General features: G+C 41.0%; 1 protein-coding gene across 1 annotated transcript in view; it reads left to right on the forward strand.

Annotated features, from left to right (window-relative positions):
* The window catches only part of LOC111865569 (serine/threonine-protein phosphatase rdgC), a 126,986-nt gene that overhangs the window by 23,446 nt on the left and 83,635 nt on the right, over positions 1–19,905 (forward strand). The window contains exons 2-3 of the mRNA XM_033752232.1: positions 17,715–17,801; positions 19,478–19,661. Coding sequence (XP_033608123.1) covers positions 19,490–19,661 — 172 coding nt within the window. The 5' untranslated portion in view covers positions 17,715–17,801; positions 19,478–19,489. The remainder of the gene's footprint in view (positions 1–17,714; positions 17,802–19,477; positions 19,662–19,905) is intronic.

The raw sequence follows: 19,905 nt of genomic DNA on the forward strand, positions 1-19,905 counted from the left end.
CTGTGAGGTACGAACTGAATTCTTATATATTATTCTTATACACTGCCGTTCACGGTAGCCGAGCGGTCTAAGGCATGCACTGTCTTCGCTCGCTAGAAGCCGGGATCGTGGGTTCGGATCCCACTCAGGACATGGATGTTTGGTGTGTGTATGCGTTTCTTCTGTGTTTGTGTTGTCCCTTGTTTAGGTAGAGGCCTTGCGACGGGCTGATCCCCCTTCCAAGGAACCCTACCGTCTGTAAAAAGATCAAGAAATTGATAAATGAGCCGTGTGCTCCAAGTGGGAGTGAGAGGGGAGAGGAAGATTACAGAAACAGGGTGTGAGAGCGTGGATTGGATTCATATGGCTCATGATAGAATCCAGTGACGGGGGTCAGCGTATGCGATATTGAAATTTCCCGTTCCATAAAGGGAAGGATTGTTTTAGTTAAGCTATGAGTTTATTAGCTTTTTAAGATTGACTGCGTTATATGAAATTTAATTAATTGTGACGACGTAGGATTTGATGCTTTCATTGCGGTTGTCGTGAAAAGTTCTGTCTTCTGTGCTGTAACTCATCCATAGCTGTGGAGGGTTCTGTATCCTGGGTATACAGGTCCGCGTAGTCTGGCGAAATTTCACCCGATGTTTTGGAGGAAAGTGCTTCATGCTTGTTTCTTACGTGGGTTACTCTTCGACCATGAAGGTGAAGGCAATATAAATCTCCGAATCCTCGGCTGGCTTTCACCAGACTACACGGTGTTACATGTCAGAAGATAGAGCTCATCGGAACTCTTCCCAGCTGTGATTAGTGTTCTGTATATGTTTTATAATAACTAACTAAACTAGCTTCATGGAGCTGGGCTCTTCGCAGCATTTTATGGAACCGAAAATTTCATTATCGTGTTCACAAAATCCCCCCAATGGTCCCTTTCCTGAGCCAGATCGAGCCAGTCCGTACCACCCCACCCTATCTCTCTAAGATCCATTTTAGTATTTTCCACCCACGTCTTGGTCTTCCTAGTGGTCTATTTCCTTCTGATTTTCCAAAAAATGTCCTATATGCATTCCTCTTCTCCCATTTATTTTAGAAAAGAAATGACAACTTGATAACTTTTAAGTTTTTATTAAAGCATGCATTTGAAGTTTTTACGTCGTAATTTCAGAATAAATAGTTCTCCTATTACAATTCTATAGATGATTCTTATAAAGATCTGAACAGTCTGCCCTGTATACGAAACTGGCCGCAGAAACATCATTAGAGCAGCAGAACGAAGTAGCATTGATAATTGTCATTTTAACGAGCGCACGCATATTCTTTTCCTATCTTTTTTTTTTCAATATGGCGTTCAGCGTAGAGAATTCTGCAGCATACCCAGGGGAAGCGAGGTGAGGAGACTGCAGAGTTTCAGATTTTGATATGTATAAGGCCATTAGTCGAGGATTTTATGTGAAAACGCGGAAGATTACGTAGGAATAGCAAAGAAATATGAAGAAAACAAAATGACAATAGCAAGAATTCGAATATAAACACAGTAAAAATGTTTGCGAAGACGAATCTGTATTTGTACAGTGTGATGGGAAAAGGGGATTGTAGAAAACACAACGGATAAGAAAACAAGACACAAATTCTTTCAAATTCTCGCTCTTCTAACCACAACAATTTCTATTACTTTTCGTCTAATATCATTTACATTTACATGGGTCGATGGAAAAGTCCACACGCTCTTCATAGGACATGAAGTTCTCTCAGCGGTTGTTGGGGGCACGCGGCAGAGTATTTGGTTGAGACACTATATTATAATCTGGAAGGTAGCTGGTTCGATTCCCGATGAGGTCTTTTTTTCAATTAATCTAATCCTTCCAGCCGCAGTATGGCCCTGGGGTGCGGTTCGTCGCTGGCTTCCCACTGCTGCGGCCCGGGTTCGATCCCATGTCTGGTCAAGTGGGATTTATGGTGGACGAAGTGGCGCTGGGGCGAGTTTTCTCCGAGTACTTCGTTTTCCCTTGCCAATCTTCATTTCACCAAATTCTCCATCATCATAATCACCCGGGGCAGGCTACAATAGGACAATCAGTGGCCGCCGTGCCGAGTGGACCCAGTTGGACTCCACCCAACACTAAGCGAATTAAAAAATAACGGCCCTGGTGTCGAACCAGCCTCTAACAGAAATGAGTACCAGGAAGATTCCTGGGAATAATGGTACAGCCGGCACCTACGATTGGCAACCTCACCGCCATCTGTAAGCCGATTGTCTAGATAATGTGGGACCCTCAACGTCTCACCACCCTATGGGCCTTCACGGCCTGTTACACGGATAGCTTTACCGTATTTAACTTTATAAGGGTCGGAACCCGGGATTGTGTAGTCGGTATAGAGACTCGCTACGGGATGGACGAATGAGGGGTCGGAGTTCGAATCCCGACAGGGTCAAAAATTTTCTTTTCTACCTGTCGTCCACACCGGCTGTGGTCCACCCAACTTCCTATCTGATGGGTACCGGGGGCTCTTTCACTGAGGGTAAAGCGGCAGGGGCGTGAAGCTGACCACTCACCTACAACTAGTATCAAGTTCGATCCTGAAGATAGAAGCACATCGTTCCAAAGGTGTCTTTTCTTATAGAATTTTAATTACAGTGTCCTTCTCCATGTTATTTTTCTGTTCATTCATTTTACTCTGCCAAACCGTTGTAATGTTTTGCTCTCAATTGTATTGAAAAATTCTTAATTCCAAATTCTTCTTAAAACGTTCATTTCTATTTCTATAGCTTTTCTATTTTCTACCAATAGTCTACTTAACAAAAAGTTGTATACCCATTGCTGCAGCAGTTTTATTTTCACGCTGAGTCCATTTTACTGAGTTTCAAACCCAGGTGGTCACTTTCAAAACAATATGCTTCGCAAGACAGAGCTTAGAAACTCTGGCCCTTCTGACCTTAATTCATTTTGTTAACTAATTAAGCCCATGGAGCTAAGTTCTTATTGAGAAGGCTTCAGTCGCTCAGCTACTCAAGAACATCCAAAAATTCCATGGAACATTAAGGTTCATTACAGTATCCACAGAGACCTCCGCTGGTCCTTATCCTGAGCCAGATGAATCTAGTCCATAACACCCCATAAGATCCATGTTATGTCCTTCTATTTACGTCTTGGTCTTCTTAATAGACACTTTTTACTATTTTCCCACTAAATTCTGCATGCATTCCTCTTCTCCCCCATGCGTGCTACATGTATTTCCCCTGACCATCTCATCCTCCTTGACTTGATCACTCTAAATATATTTGGCAGAGAGTACAACTTATGAAGCACCTCATTATGTAATTTTCTTCAACCTCGTAACACTTCACCCCTCTCTGGTCCAAATATCATCTTCAACGCTTTATTTTCAGTCTTCCTTATGCTGGGGCCACACGAGCGCACAAAATGCGTCCCTTGTAACGAACGTCGTGACGTCCGTTGTAGAAATAAACAAAAGAGGCGAATGTTACGTTTTATTTTGGCTCCATTGCAGACAAGAAAAAACTATACACCGCATTCTGCAACTGTATGGTGTCCTCAGTACGTTCGTTACAACGGACGCATTTTGTGCGCTCGTGCCTGACCCCAGCTTTAATGTCAGAGCCGAAGTTTGACGCTGAATCAAAACATTAGTTAAAGATACTTGCTCTGCCATCTATGAACAGCCATAGCTAACTATTCAAGGGATTTCAGCATTTAAAATATAATATGCCTAGGCATATATGCTAGTGGGGTGGGACTAAGTCCCTTGTACTGCGGCCACTTATGGTCTATTGTACCAGCCCCAGATGATAGGTGAGGGTGATTGTGGAGCAATTGGTGGAATAAAGATTGGCAGAGGAAACCGAAGTACTCGGAGAAAACCTGCCCCAGTGCCACTTTGTCCACCACTAATCCTACTTGACCAGACCCTGGATCGAACCCGGACCGCCGCGGTGGGAAGCCAGCGACAAACCGCTTGAGCTATGGCGCGGCCCTAGGCATATATACATTGAAATGCAAATAACACGAGAACTATGAATGTGAAATCCATAACTGAACATGCAACAATAATAATTTAGAGGTGTTCAGTGATAAGATACTTAACATAAAGCCTCTCTTCACAATTTATCTTTCATGTCGTTTTCTCTGTGTCCAAAGAGGACGTCCTGAAAACTGAGTTAAAGGTCAAAGGCACAGCTGTCAGTGTCCTTAATTAAATAAGCATCAAGCCGTGAAGAAAAATAGGGAGAGGAAATTATAGTTCCATTGTTTCTTATTCTTCAGTACTAGGTCCCGGTGATTACTTGGCTTCATGCTGTGGTCACTGCAGAGCTGTTGACTGGCAACTCGTTGATCAAATTCTTTACAATATAATGTAGGCGTACAAATACTTTATGTGATAAGCCACTTGGGGAAAATCGATAATTTCTATCTGAGATTTAAGCAAAATTGGGAATATAATTGATTAATATATAAAAAAGTAAAGCTATCCCTGTACCAGGCTGTGAAGGCCCATAGGGTTGTGAGACGTTGAGGATCCCACATTATCTAGACAATCGGCTCAAAGATGGCGGTAAAGTTGTCAGCTTTACGCTCCGGCCGCGCTTTACTCCCCAGGAAAATTATTTATTTAATTCCTGGTACTCATTTCTGTTAGAGGCTGAGTGAACCTCAGGGACATATAATTGATTAATATGAATCAAAATTAAATTAACCAAAAACCTTTCAGTGAAAACACAAGATACAAAATAAAATCGAAAACTGCCAAATTTTCGTATTTTCAGAGCTGAAACTTAAGGCTGGATGATTGAGCGGATGGATTTATCAGCGTGATATTGCTGTCGTATTAATTTTTTTAATTCGCTTAGTTGGGGGTGGAGTCCAAGTGGCCGACACGGCGGCCACTGATTGGCCCAACGTACCTGCCCCAGGTGATTATGATGATGGAGAATTTGGTGGAATGAAGATTGGCAGGGGAAATCGAAGTATTCGGAGAAAACCCACACCAGCGCCACTTTGCCTACAACAAATCCCACTTGACCAGACCCGTGATTGAACCCGAGCTGCCGCGGTGGAAACCAGTGACTAACCGCTTGAGCTTTGGCGCGGCCTGTCGTACTATGTATTTGCTGTAAACAACTCAAGTTCTTATATTATTTACAATCACTGGAACAACAATGTGATCGGTATGATTAGAACCGTGTCTAAAATACTTTTGAGGGTGAATCATCATCTGGTAGTGACTGAGATAGATATGTAATCATTTATACTCTGCTGAGTTCTATTTTAACATAAGATGGAAGCCGAAAGCATTGTACCGGATATCTCGTCGAAGGGAAAGAAATTTCAGAAGAATTTTCTTCTTCAAAGTTGGCTATTCTGAGTATGACTTACCGCCAGATGTGTATTAGACAAAGAAATAGTTATCACGGAAAAGTTTATTACGTTTTGTGAGCAATATAATTTTGTTTCCAAAAAATTCTCTAATGGGTTCTGTGAAGATAATTAATTTTATTATTTTATTTGCAATCACTGACACAACAAATGTGATTGGTACCATTACTTATCACATAAAATACGCCATGTTCAGTGTAACCATATGATTGTGTCTTGAAAAGTTTCTTGTGTTGGCCCAATATAAGGAATTGATTGTAAAGTCGACAATGTTTTGTAGAAACCCAAACCAAAAAGAGAAATATCTCCCTATTTATTTTCTTTATATTGATTTTGTTCGTGACATCAAATTCTGCACAAAAGGAGAGGCAGATGTAAAGGCTGTATATCTATATCTATATTTGCGAAAGGAGACGAATACATACGAACGTGAATTTGTTGACATTACATTTCAGTGGAGCGGAGGTACAGATGCATCTTCGCTGAAGGAAACAGGGCTTCTCGAATTGTGCTGCCAATTTATCGCAGTGAGATAATGGGGTATTATATTTCCAGTATTTCCAGTTCGATCTTTCATTCTTTTTGGAGATAATTCAAAGTTTGTAAGATTTGAGGCTTTCACGGCGGTGACTATGAAGAAAGCAGTCTTCTGGGATTTGGCACCGTGTATATGTGGTGTTAACCGACGTTTCGGAGGAACGTATCGCCTCCATCTTCAGGGNCGATACGTTCCTCCGAAACGTCGGTTAACACCACATATACACGGTGCCAAATCCCAGAAGACTGCTTTCTTCAATTCAAAGTTTACTCCTCAGTCATATAGGCCTACATTTGGAAGACTGATTACGCAGTCTCTGAATTACTAAACTATATACTATATGCCATAAGTCTGTAAGAATGGAAACCTCTTTTGGTATTCCTCCTTCCGATTTAAAAAGATTAAAAATTAGAACACATAAATTTCGGTTAGTTTCCAGGGCACAATTTTTGTAGTCCATAATGAGGAGCTGACGTCCACAGGGTGAATAAGAAGAATGTCACGCCTTGTAGTCCGATATAATTTCGGAGATATTTCGGAGAAAACTTATTCTCTTTATCATCAAAGCCGAAGAATAGGCCAAACAAACAACCAGGAATGCTCAAACTGTCCACTCTCCTTTTTTTATTGCTAGTGGGGTGGGACTAAGTCCCTTGTACTGCGGCCACTTCTGGCCTATTGTACCAGCCCCAGATGATAGGTGAGGGTGGATGTGGAGCAATTGGTGGAATGAAGATTGGCAGGGGAAACCAAAGTACTCGGAGGAAACCTGCCCCAGCGCCACTTTGTCCACCACAAATACCACTTTACGAGACCCGGGATCGAACCCGGGCCGCCGCGGTGGGAAGCCAGCGACTAACCACTTGAGCTATGGCGCGGCCCTCGAGAGAGATGACTTAATAAAGGGAGTAGACTGATGAGGGACTTCGTAACGTGTGTGCCACCTAATGGGATTAACAGAGTTAATTAAGACCGTGTAGCACGCACAGGAAATAGAGAAAAGTGTGTGAAGTGTCACCAAGACAAGTCAGCGGTAGGCAAGCAAAATTATTACCCAAATGGACCCTAGGTATTACAGCCGGGCTAACGGCAAGGCTATTGGCTGGATAACTGAAGTTCCATTACCTCGAACACGTTCAGAATGGTTCTGGGGCCCACCCAGCCTTCTGTCTTTGTGGGTGTTGAGCGCTCTTCCCCCGGGGGTAAACAGGCAGAGGCGTGAACCTACTCACTCACCTCCAGCTACTGCAGAAATTATGAGTGAGATATATTTTGAAAACATCAGTTCTCGCCCGATCTCTAGAGATAACCCATACTGGGGGGGGGGTTAGTATTTGGATGGGTGACTGCATATGAACACTGGTTAACTGGAGTTTAAGCGCGTGGATCTGTGTCATCTGCCTTAGGTTAGAGCTACTCGCGGACATGGTACTGAACCTTCGCGTTCAATAGAAGGAAGAGAAATGTTTGACCGATTGAACAAGAAGAACGCTGTTCCATAGAGCTCCATAGCTTCTCAATTTGTGATATTCCCTATGTTTTATTTACATCCTTAATGAGGAACTGTTACACGAGGCGGAACAAGCACGGAATGCCGAGTGGATTCTCAGCGTAAATTACCAGCACAGGTGCTCGAACGTGACACTCGATCAAGCAGATTTGATTGATGGTACTTCGTTACGTTCCAGACAGCCTCATACTGACAACGGCACCCTAACAGAGTCATGGACAGTTTAGGGGTGCATTTTACACAGAGAATTACAGCCAAATTTCAGGAAATATATTATAGGAGATAATTTGCATTGAGAATTGTAGCTCACTTTATTATTATTTTATTCAGACTGCAAATTGGTTTTTTCCTGGTGGCAGTGATACTACAATAAGATACGACACGCAAATAACACATATCACAAAATCTTCAGTTCCTATTCTATAAAATCTGTTTGAATCATGCAAATGCCAAAAGTAAAGAAATTTACACTTCTATAAAAACTACTTTTTATATGAGTGTATGTGATATCTCCGGTCTAGAAGCCGAAATTAACGGTCGTGGGAATTCGTTGCGCTAACCACGCGACACCCTCTATCCACTAAAGTGGGTACTAACTTCGCCGACAAACGGCGGCCGCTCAGTCGGTATATTTCGCTTGCGGGCTGAAACCTCGGAGTTTTTTTGTTGTTAGACTATAACAGACGATGAAACCTCCCGCTGATTTCTCAACGGAGTTAGATTAATATTTATTTATGTTCAATTTAATGACGCTGATCCAGGATCTCCAGATTACAAGGAAGTTATTCCTACTCGGCCGCGATATCCAGTGGATCACAGGCACCTCAGTCTGTAGTCAATGAATCAATTAAAGCCAGACTTTTCTGTTAACATATATCGTTCTAAATTTAGTTTAAGAATTAATGACTTCATTTATTTTTGTTCTTTGTTGTTGTTTGTAATTTTCATTTTTAAAAATTCACAAATAGTTCATACGAAATGTCAAGAGATGGCAGGAGAATTAATGTTTCCTCATAATGTCCAGAACCAATGATACCGATATTTGTTACCGAGAAATCTCGTTCTTGTAAAGCAATGGGTCAAATTTGAGAAGTTTACAGTTATTACAGGAGCCGATATAGCTCAGTCGGTAATGCGATTGGCTACGGGCTGGATGGAAAAGGGGACCGGGTTCGAAACTCGGTAGGGTCAAAAATTTTCTCTTCTCCACGTCGTTCAGACCGGCTCTGTGTTTCACCCGGTCTACCATCCAATGGGTACAGAAGGCTCTGTCTCCGGGGGTTAAACGGCCGTTGCGTGAAGCTGACTACGACCTCCAACCAGTGCCAAGGTCAAGAAAACTTAGATCTATACATCTACTCCTCCACACGCCTTCATGACTTAGTGTTTATTGGTTAAGCACAGGGCCTACTATTTTTTTCTTTACAGTTATTACACTTATGCGATGAAGTGATGGGTACTTAACGTGTTTATCATATTCAAGGAGTATGTGAATATTTTCGAAGCATATATCTTCTTCTGTTTTATAAGACACTTCCTTCTGCAAACCTTCAGTCATGTAACCAGACACATGGAGAGAGACGATAAGCGAAATGGGAAATTTTAATGGGGTAGAAGCAATTTTATAAGACTTCGGCGTTTTTATGTTTTTATTAATCGATAATATCCCTTGAAGGGCGTCGTTTTGGGGGCGGGGAATATTATGAAACAACAGAAGACTCAAAACTCTAGCCTACGTTATTCAGTAAACAGAAGAAATACGTTTTCTGCAGCTCAGAACGTACAAAGAGTAATGTAATATGAAGGCGCAGGCTGCAATGCCTCTGGTAACGAACACGGAAATTGATTAAGGGTGCTGAATTGAGTTGGAAAAAGTTATAAAATGTTGTTATTTCAGCTCTACAATCATCAGGCTTTACAGCTATTTATTAAAATGAGAAGTAAGCAAATAAATAACTAAATAACCAGCCAATTAAGCAACTAACTAAGAAAAGGCCACGCCATAGCTCAAGCGGTTAGTCGCTGGCTTCCAACCGCGGCAGCCCGGGTTCGATCCCGGGTCTAGTCAAGTGGGATTCGTGATGGACAAAGTGGCCGCTGAGGCGGGGTTTCTCCAAGTACTTCGGTTTCCCCTGCCAGTCTTCATTCCACTAAATTCTGCATCATCATAATCACCCGGGGCAGGCTAAAATAGGCCAATCAGTGGCCTCCGTGCCGAGTGGATCCAGTTCGACTCCACCCCTCACTAAGCGAATTAAAAAATTAAACTAAGAAACTAAATAATCAGGTAACAAAAAATCAGCCAAACAATACATCAAACAACTAATTCCGTTAAATGTCTATGTATTAAGTCTGTCAGTAATGCAAAGAACTTAATACATAATAGGGTCCATTATTTATTTTCCGTCAAAATTGCAACACTTTTACATTCTACACTTCAGCACTACATATTTCGTCCCCAAACGGCCATCTTGAGTTGTTTTTATGTTACAGATATGACTGTGTTAATATCTGCTACATGTTTTAATTCATGTTAAAATCACACGCTGTAGTCTTCCTTTTAAGTAAAACGAGATAAAATCCTTTAATTGCAACGGGATGCTAAATACAGAATCATAACTTAATACATACACGTTTATTTAAAGATGTGCAGCAGCATTAAGTAGATGTTTCAAATTTGGCAGGTGCTCAAGTTGAGAACTAGGCAAATGTTTCAATTTACGACTAGGCAGATGTTTAAGTTCAGAACTTGGCAGGTGCTCAAGTTGAGAACTAGGCAAATGTTTCAATTTACGACTAGGCAGATGTTTAAGTTCAGAACTTGGCAAATGTTCCAATTTAGGACTAGGCATATGTTTCAGTTCAGAACTTGGCAGGCGCTCAAGTTGAGAACTAGACAAATGTTTCAATTTAAGACTAGGCATATGTTTCAGTTCAGAACTTGGCAGGTGCTCAAGTTGAGAACTAGACAAATGTTTCAATTTACGACTAGGCAGATGCTCCAGTTCAAAAGAAGGCTGACGCTCAAGATCGGTAGATAATCTCGGTGGAATGATAAATTTATATTAAAAGGAAGCATTTCATCTGAACACCGCGTTGTGCTTGCAGCCAGCATGCATAGACAATCTACCGTTTATATTGTACTTCTAAAAGAATTTGGTGAAAAAGTCATAAAGACAGCCAGACGTTCGGCAACATTCTAGCCTGGAGTCAGCAGAACAACATCCAGAAGCGCACCAGACACTACAACGCATTCTCGACTGTCTGAAATACTTGTCTGAGTCCCTTACCAATGGCCAGTCTTGGCTTTGAGTCCTTCTTGGGGCTCTTGACTTGATCTTAATATCCAGTCTTTAGATTTTAGTTCTGTTGAGGCAACAGCTCTGAGGATAGGACGGACGAACGGATATGTCCACTGTCAAAAGTTTTCGTGTTGCTGACATTATGTAATGCAGATATACCCTTACTCGTTACAGTCTACTGAAATGAATTCAGGCGAATTTTGTGATAGTACTACATTTAAATGGTTGCGACGCGTCGTAAGTTCATGTTCTTTTTTCCTTGGCACTTCAGCCCCAGTGGGCCTAGGCCTACCTCCAAGAACTTCTCCGTTCACTTCGGTTTTTATAGATCTTACACATATGGTAGGACTCCTTGGGCGGGTGATCAGCTCGTCGCAAGGCCTCTATCTGTACACAAACACAGAAAAACGCACACAAACATCCATGCCCTGAGTGGGATTCGAATCCACGATCCCGACTTCAGAGCGAGTGAAGACAGTACATGCCTTAGACCGCTCGGCTACCGTGACCGGCAGTGTATAATAATAATATATAAGAATTCAGTTCGTACCTCACAGGAAACAGATCCGAACCCACGATCCCGGCTTCACAGCGAGCGAAGACAGTGCATGCCTTAGACCGCTCGGCTACCGTGACCGGCCTAAGTTCATGTTTACCTTTAATAATGTCCGACCGATTGGTAGTACTACCTTAAAATGTAAGTTCACGTTTACTCACCATTAATAAAGTTGAAACCATCGATCGATCAACCGACCAAAATAGCCTCTTCAACCCTTCGTAATGTGACATATTCTAAATAGACTAAGACGCTATTCTCGACACCACTCATGAGCAACAAATCTATCGTAATCTTTCTGATCTGGTTTAAATAAAGTTACTGGATACCATGGTAGCAACGAATGACGGTATGACACGTGACTAAAGCTCTAGCTAGTATTCACGCAATTGCATATGGCGATTGTTATCAATTCCTAGGATTTGCGTGCCTCGTAGTTTATAATATTTGTAATATTCCGTGCATACCCGATGTTCCCGAATTTGTACTTCTTGGTTCGGTAAACCGAACGGATTACGTGGAGCTACTTAGGGGAAATAAATGCTGACTCCGAAAGACTTAAAATATCTTTTCTGAAGTAACTGAGGAAAAGATAAGAATTCTCAATTTTAATGTCAGGATTGTAAAGAGAACTATTGTTAATATAAAGAAAGAATTTTAACTTTTGTACTGAAATAATAATTGCTCGGATGGAGTGTATTCTGGAAAGGGGTTTATCTTGTGAATTCGTTTTAACCCCTTTAAAACACAATGGTTAATGTATGCACCAAAGTTTTAGATCGTGATTGTTCCGTCTAAAATGCAACAAAGTCAAACTTTTATAAAATACACTAAAATATATTTAATACACTGAAAGTTTCTGTTAAATATTTTAAATGTCATTAACTATATACATTCATTTCTTGTTGCTACATGTTTCGGCCACACATGGGTCATCATCAGGCAACTCTTATTATCGGGGAAACCAAAGCACTCTACACTTTGTCTTCTGTGCCCTTAGGCGCATCGTTGTTTTTATTGTCGATTTCTTTCGTAGGGCATTTCCATCGTATTCTTTGGCGACTATTTCAGTCTTGTTTATGTCATCTACTTTTGTTGTGTATGCTTTAATGCTGCTTTCCCTTGTACTCACTTATGTACCAAATGCTTAAAATCTAAAAATCTTTCAACTTTGCTCACACAGTGACTTTATTTGTTGTGTTATTCTCCAAATAGAAAGCGATTATTTCCCCAAACAATATTAACCGACTGGTCTTGGTGATAAGATTTATCACCATAGACTTTCAACTTTGCACTAGAATGTGCCATGGTCAGACAAGTTAGCGTTGGCAATCTGGAAACAATGACAATGAATATCGACATCTTCTGGGATGCAGTCTGAAGATACGTGAAAGGTAAATTTTTCCCTGCGCCTGATTAATTAAACCCTATATCATGAAGATATATGAGGGAGTGGAAATATAGCTTCACCATTCCTGACCTCAGCACGAGATAGAGGTGAGTTGTCAGTTTCACCCCCCAGCCGTGTTACCTCCGGTACTTATTGGACAGGAGGCTGGGTGGTCCCTGTGACCGATCTGGGTGCTGTGGAGAAGATAACAATATTGCCCCTGCTGGGAGTCTAACCCTGGCCATCCAGCCCGTAGCCCATTACTAAACTGACTGAGCTATCCCTACTGCCAGAAGTTACAGGACTATACGGTGAAGTGAGAAACTCAGTTTAAAAGAGAAGTACTTTTATGTGAGGTAAGAACTGAACTCCTGACTATTGCTTAGAGTGACGTTGACGTAAAGTTGTATATAACGTGAGAGCCTGTAGAGATGAGACAGACGGAGCTTTCTGACAAGGGACATCAGTTGGTTTAGACATGCAGGAATGGCCGGTTCTTTGACCACGATAACAATCCTTTGGGCACTGGGCGCCGGTATAGGGGCAAGCAAATTTTCGCCCCACACTAAATTAAAATAATTAAAATTGCAAAGGAAAAAGAAAATATATAAAACATCAATATAAAAAATTATAATTATTTAATATATATATTGATGCGTATACCCGTTGCTAGACAACGGATCGTTAAACACATTACTGCAATACAAGCACACTCGACAATAGAAGGACAACCAAACAAGCATTACTGACAACAGAAGGCAGTGTTTACTATGGGGTCCGTGCCGATGACTTATAAGAGAGCACAGTCAGAAGACGGGACGGAGTATAGAACAGTAGTCGAGGGAATTGGGTCAAGTTCTGGAGATGCCAATCGAAACTGATTGAGAAGAAATAGCAAGAAAGGGATTCGACTGTGACAAGAAGACTTCAGTTGAAGCGACAGTGATAAATCCGTTGCCAGGATAAGACTAGAGAAGACTGAGAAACCCGGTGAATGTGTAACGGTGAATTGCAGAGTGTGTGTATCAGCGATAGCTGTGTTGCCTTTTGTCCCGAACTTCGTGAATGTATAAGGTGCAAAAAAAATCCAACCATCCAACCCAAAACCCCGTCTATAAGTCACCCCTACGCGTGACAATATATATATATATATTATATTTCTCCATCCAACATACTCGAGGGTGATCGCTAACAGCAGCATTAAATTATGTAAATTTGTAAGAAAATTTCATGGATTCTCCCACCACTGCAAAATTGCTCTCCCCTTAAAAGGGAGATCTTGAGGACGTCAATGTTTTTCGATCCTATAAAACCATGGAATTGCGTGACTTACTGCATCAAGAACTTATATATATTTGCATATTTAGTTGTGTAGTCATCTCGTTCGCCAGTCGGTTCGTTAGTTAATGTCATGTTAAAACGCAGCTAGATCTGCAGACATGGAACATGGACATAATCCGACATGACGCGTAGGCTGGTGGCTGAGTAATTAAAACATGGCGCGCAGGCGCACACACACACACACGCAGCTCTTAGCAGATAACGGACGATGATTAAACTAAAATTTAAGCTGTCCACAAAGCAACATTAAACGAATCCTCCTGCATTAATTTTTCACTCCCTCTTCGTCCTGTAATTAGATACATTGTTTCGCCCTAGATGCTTCGCAGCGGTATCTGCACGGAAGATCTCGGTGCCCATACCGTACTCCTTCTTCAGTATCTGCGAAAATTAATCACGAGGTTCTCCGTGGAAAGTTAATCCTTTACAACCTACGTATATTCTGCTTGTTTTAACTCTTATCTAACTCGATGAAACAGAGTCTACATTCGAAAACTAATTGCTGCATAGATAAGCAAGAAATTCCCAGAATTTTATGGAAAACAAACCAGAAAATTATAAGATTTGGGGTATTCATGGCGGTTAATATGAAGAACGCCGTCTTCTGGGATGTGGAACTCTGTATATCTTGTGTGAACCGTTTCGGAGAAACAATTCGCCACTACTCTGAAGATGAAGGCGATACGTTCTTCCGAAACGTCGGTTCACACAAGATCTACATGGTGTCATATCTCAGGAAACGGCATTATTCCAACCAGAAGGTCCATTAGCGTGCCCACAAGACCCCGCCAATGGACCCTATGCTGAGGTAGACGAATCCTGTTCTCATAATAACAAACTATTTCTTTAGGATCAATTTTAATATTACCCTCTTATTTATGCCTAGAACTTCCAAGTTCATTAACACTTTGAAGCCTGAAATTTATCTGAATAAGCTTTAACAGTTTCGCTCCTAACTCAAAGAAAATATACTGAGTCTCCATTTTACAGGAAAATTGGTTAATTTTTTTCAGATAAATAATCGCTCTTTGTTTTGAGAAGCATATGAAGACCACAGTGCCCTCTGTTGGTAACACTGAGAGTACATAACGTTTAAACAGGTTTTATATAAAATTAACGCTAGGTTTTAAAGCGTTAAGCTTAAATAACGAAATATTTCTCTGATATAATTCATTTATAGTGGTTTCTAAATTTCAAGAATATATGGTGATAGTTTTTTTTAATTCTCTTAGTGGGGGGTGGAGTTCAACTGGGTCCACTCGACACGGCGGCCACTGATTAGCCTATTGTACCTACCTCGTGTGATTATGATGATGGAGAATTTGGTGGAATTAAGATTGGCCGGGGAAACCAAAGTACTCGGAGAAAACCTGCCCCCGCACCACTTTGTCCACCACAAATCCCACTTGACCAGACCCGGGATCGAACCCGGGCTACCACGGTGGGAAGCCAGCGACTAACCGCTTAGCTATGGAGCGGCCGTTGGTGTAGTTAATCTAAAAACATTATTAATCATCTGTTCGGTGTACTAGAGATGCAGAGTGTTTTCTTGGAGTTAAAAACTGACTTTGTTATTTAAACGCTTGTAATTCATGTTACCAACAAAGCAACAGCGTATGCGTTAGAGAACCGTCAGGGAATGGCCAATATATATATATATATATATATTTCTGCCTTACTGCTGGCCAAAACTCTGCTTGAACCCGGAAGGTCCTGCACGTCTCGACACGAGTTTTATTGGTTATCATCAGTTTTTAAGGAAATTCTGATGTGTTTTCCAAGTTCCAAGTTGCCACTGCGTGTTTATTATGCAGCTGTCAGGAGTTAAATTCGTTAAAAATTAAGATCCAGTGATGTCAGAGCTATTAAATTAATTTTTCAAAAATATACCTCAACACTAATTAAGGAAACCAAAATTTATGTGCCTTTGTCTTACGCCACTGCTTCTAAACATCCTATTTTCGGTTTCATTCTATTCTTATGAGAAGGACGAGCGGGCGAAGCCTGGGAACCTTATAAAAAAACGATGTCCTTTCTCTGTCCTTGTCTTTATCTCTCTCTCTCCCTCTCTCCTTCCCTCTCGCTCTTTCAACATAAGAAGCTGAGAAACTGTTAGAAGTGTGACATATAAATTATCATTTTCGTAGAATATAATTTTTTGTCTTACTGCAACGTGAAAAAATTAATTTTGAAGGGTACAATCTCCTGGGGCATGAAGTCGTGCAGTCTCGCATAAGCCTACAGATATTTCGGGGCGACTGACTGCCTCTGACTTCAGGGCCGAAGGGTAAGCCAAACAAGCATCATTACGTCCATGATTTATTTTATCCGTCTTCTAGTGCATACATTCATCTATCCCCTCTTCTCACTCGCACTACATGTTTCGGCACAAAAGTGCCATCTTCAGGTGCTGATCCAATCCACGACAAACTATAACACACGCAGTCACAGGAGCGAGACGCAACACAGAGCACAATACACGATAGTGAAAGAGTGCTCCAACAGAAGATGATAAACGTGACTCGCGTAATGAAACACGACGTAGGAATAAAATATCCTGTACAATTTCAATATTTTAACACTTAACATTTATCAGTATATAAGATAAATATATATTTTAGTTATTTTAGTATGTATAGACAAGGCATGCAATGAACTAGTTTGTCGTGGATTGGATCAGCACCTGAAGATGGCACTTTTGTGCCGAAACATGTAGTGAGAGTGAGAAGAGGGGATAGATGAATGTATGCACTAGAAGACGGATAAAATAAATCATGGACTTAAATCAGTGCAACAGGACGCTAAAATATAACATTAAGCATCATTACATTTTGTGAAACGCGGGTGTACTTTGAAACTCCTCCATTCGTATTTTCTCTATCTGTTCATTACTTATTCTTTCTTGAGTTTAATTCGAAAAACAATATGTAAACACAGTTTCTTGACCTCATTTACACAGTCCTCTGGTTCAGATCTGCAACTGACTCATTGTTCCAATTTATAATATCTTGACAAGGACAACGTATTATTATTATTATTTTGGAGGGGGTGGGTTTCCCCATCCACTGCGACTAGTTATTAATCTATTGTGTGTCCCCCTTTAATATTCTACCAGTCGCCATGCCCTTCCAGTACTGGTGCTCACTATCAGCCCCGTTCTGCCAGCGAGGTCGGCCACCTCTCTGGCAGTGGTCCCCGATACTTCTGGACAACGTAGAAAATACCGTTCATTTTTGTAGTTCAATTGTTGCCATGGGAACATATTTGTTTGGCAAGCCATTACTCAACAACGGATGCCGTATATTTGCTTATTCTGCGGCCGTTGCTTAGCAACTGGTGTTATATATAGTCATTACTTTGCAACGGGTCTACATGCTACAATACAAATTTAATTTTTCTCAATGATATTTTCGATAATGCAATATTTTTAGATAAAATACATTTTTGAAAAAAAAAAATATTTTAAGCCAGATATGTGGTTTGTGCTAAGTAGGAGCTATATTATTTCGATAAAACTCAAAATAAAATAAGCCCAACAGTTTTGATTACAGAACCCCCACCCAGTATAGAATTTAATTGAAATCGGTCGGCTGATTTCGGCGGAGAAGCACTCTATCGGATGGACATATTGCCCTTGTCATGCGTCCGCTACCGAACTTTGTGTAATGGACACGTACTAATCCCTTCGTGTTATTTTGATTGCAGATGCGGTGTGAGTAAGATATGAGGAGTTAAACTTGGCCAGCAATACGCATAGCAAGATGGCACGCAGCGTGTGATGTGGCTTAATATGTACGTAAGTTTATACTTAGAACGCATCACAACTTCACATGAGATTCTTCTTTTTCATAACAAAAGAAATTTCATTTATTTCTCTTATATTAAAAATCTTTTAGAATCTATGGGAGACACGCGGTAGCGTAGTTGGTTGAAACGATAAATGATACAAACTCCGTCCCAAGTGCAAACAATATATTATATGTCCTTGATCTTGCTCTCTTTTACACTACATGTGTAGTGTAAAAGAGAGCAAGACATACGGCGAGTAACCCTAACAATTTTAAATTTTAAATTTTAAAATTTAGAGAAAATTTTAAAGGACTTTATAATTAGAACTAAAGATTTTATAGTGCTACTACAGGAAAATCTAAATTAACGTGTGTAACAAAAATAATCTACAAACCAGACAGATATCAACGAAGTAGATGTTGATAATAACAAGGAAAGGAACAAAGTGTTTTTTAAATGTTAAATTTTAAACTAACTGCTGTGTAATAGCAACGTGAGAATATACACCTGATGATGGCCGTTTGAGGTCGAAACATGTAGTGTAAAAGAAAGCAAGCTCAATGACATATAATATATTGTTTGCACTTGGTACGGAGTTTGTATCATTTATCGTGTAGTGTGCAACAGGATGCTTAAATATAATATTGGTTGAAACATATGCTACAAGCCAGAAGATCGCGGGTTCGATTCCATACGAGGTCATTGGATTTTTCAATTGACCTAATACTTCCAGCCGCACTCTGGCCCTGGGGTCGACTCTGTCTCTAACAGAAATGAGTAAGAGGACTCTTCCTGGGGGGTGAAAGGGCTGCCGGGGAGGAGGGCTGACAACCTTACTGAAAAGTAACTCTCCGAACTGCTGACATACATGATTGCATGCATTTCAACTGAATATGGCGTTATATTGACTTCAGCCTGACAGTCTCACTCCTCCTTTTCTGAAACCCTCTGACTCCCTCCTCCTCCCACAGGTTGAGAAGCACTGAATTAGACTTTCTGAGATATGTCCTTAATTCAGTTTTAACTTGATTTCGCATGGCACGCATGAGCACAGCTTCGGGTCACTGACGAAACATCGATACACTCCGGTAGAAGATCCGCTTGGCAGCGTGCAAGGTGCCGAAAGGCACAGACGCTGTCCGTCTGCTAATTTCCCAACGAACGCACATCAGACAAGGCTGACGTAGCTACTGGTTCCGGCCGGTGTGTCTGTCCCCGCTGCAAAAGAAACGCCCTCCAAGCCATATCACTTACCCGCCTTTTTTCCTTCTTACTTATTTCCATTTCTTTCATTGTTTTTATTTTTTTTACATTCTCCCTTTCTTCCTTCTGGTTCTTTTGTCCTTCTTTGTTTATTCCTCTCTTCTTCCTGCTTTACTCATTCCTTCTTTCCTTTCTGTTACCTTTCTATTTTTCTTTCTCATTTTCGTTTTGCTTTCCTCCATACTCTCTTTCTAATGTTCTTTCTTTTTTCCTCCCTGCTTCCTTTGTACATGTCTTCCTACCTCTTTCTTATTTTCTTCCAGCTTTCTTTTCTTCTTTCTTGCTTCTTCAATTCCTTTCTATCTCACTTCTAATTTATTTCATACTTCCTTTTATTTCTTGATTGTTTACTTACTCTCTAGCTTTATTTCCTTCCTGTTATTTTCCATAATTTAAGTCTTCCTCTCTTGCCGCAGATCTGACTCAAGATGGCGGATAACGAGAAGCGAAAGCGTCTCGTGTACCGCGAGAGGGACGGAGAGGTTACGGTCGTGGAGAAGACGAAAAAGAGTTTCTTCTCCAAGCTGTCGCCCAGAAACCTGTTCAGAAGCTGCAAGGGCAGCAAAAAGACGGAGTTCAGCATGCCAAAAGTGGAGAGAAGTATGTTCAGATTATAATAATTTCGCATGTGTTTTTTCTTTTATTGCTAGTGGGGTGGGACTAAGTCCCTTGTACTGCGGCCACTTCTGGCCTATTGTACCAGCCCCAGATGATAGGTGAGGGTGACTGTGGAGCAATTGGTGGAATGAAGATTGGTAGGGGGAACCGAAGTACTCGGAGAAAACATGCCCCAGCGCCACTTTGTCCACCACAAATCCCACTTGACCAGACCCGGGATCGAACC

Source organism: Cryptotermes secundus, unplaced genomic scaffold, assembly GCF_002891405.2.
Source record: "Cryptotermes secundus unplaced genomic scaffold, Csec_1.0 scaffold81, whole genome shotgun sequence".
NCBI classification, from domain to species: domain Eukaryota; kingdom Metazoa; phylum Arthropoda; class Insecta; order Blattodea; family Kalotermitidae; genus Cryptotermes; species Cryptotermes secundus.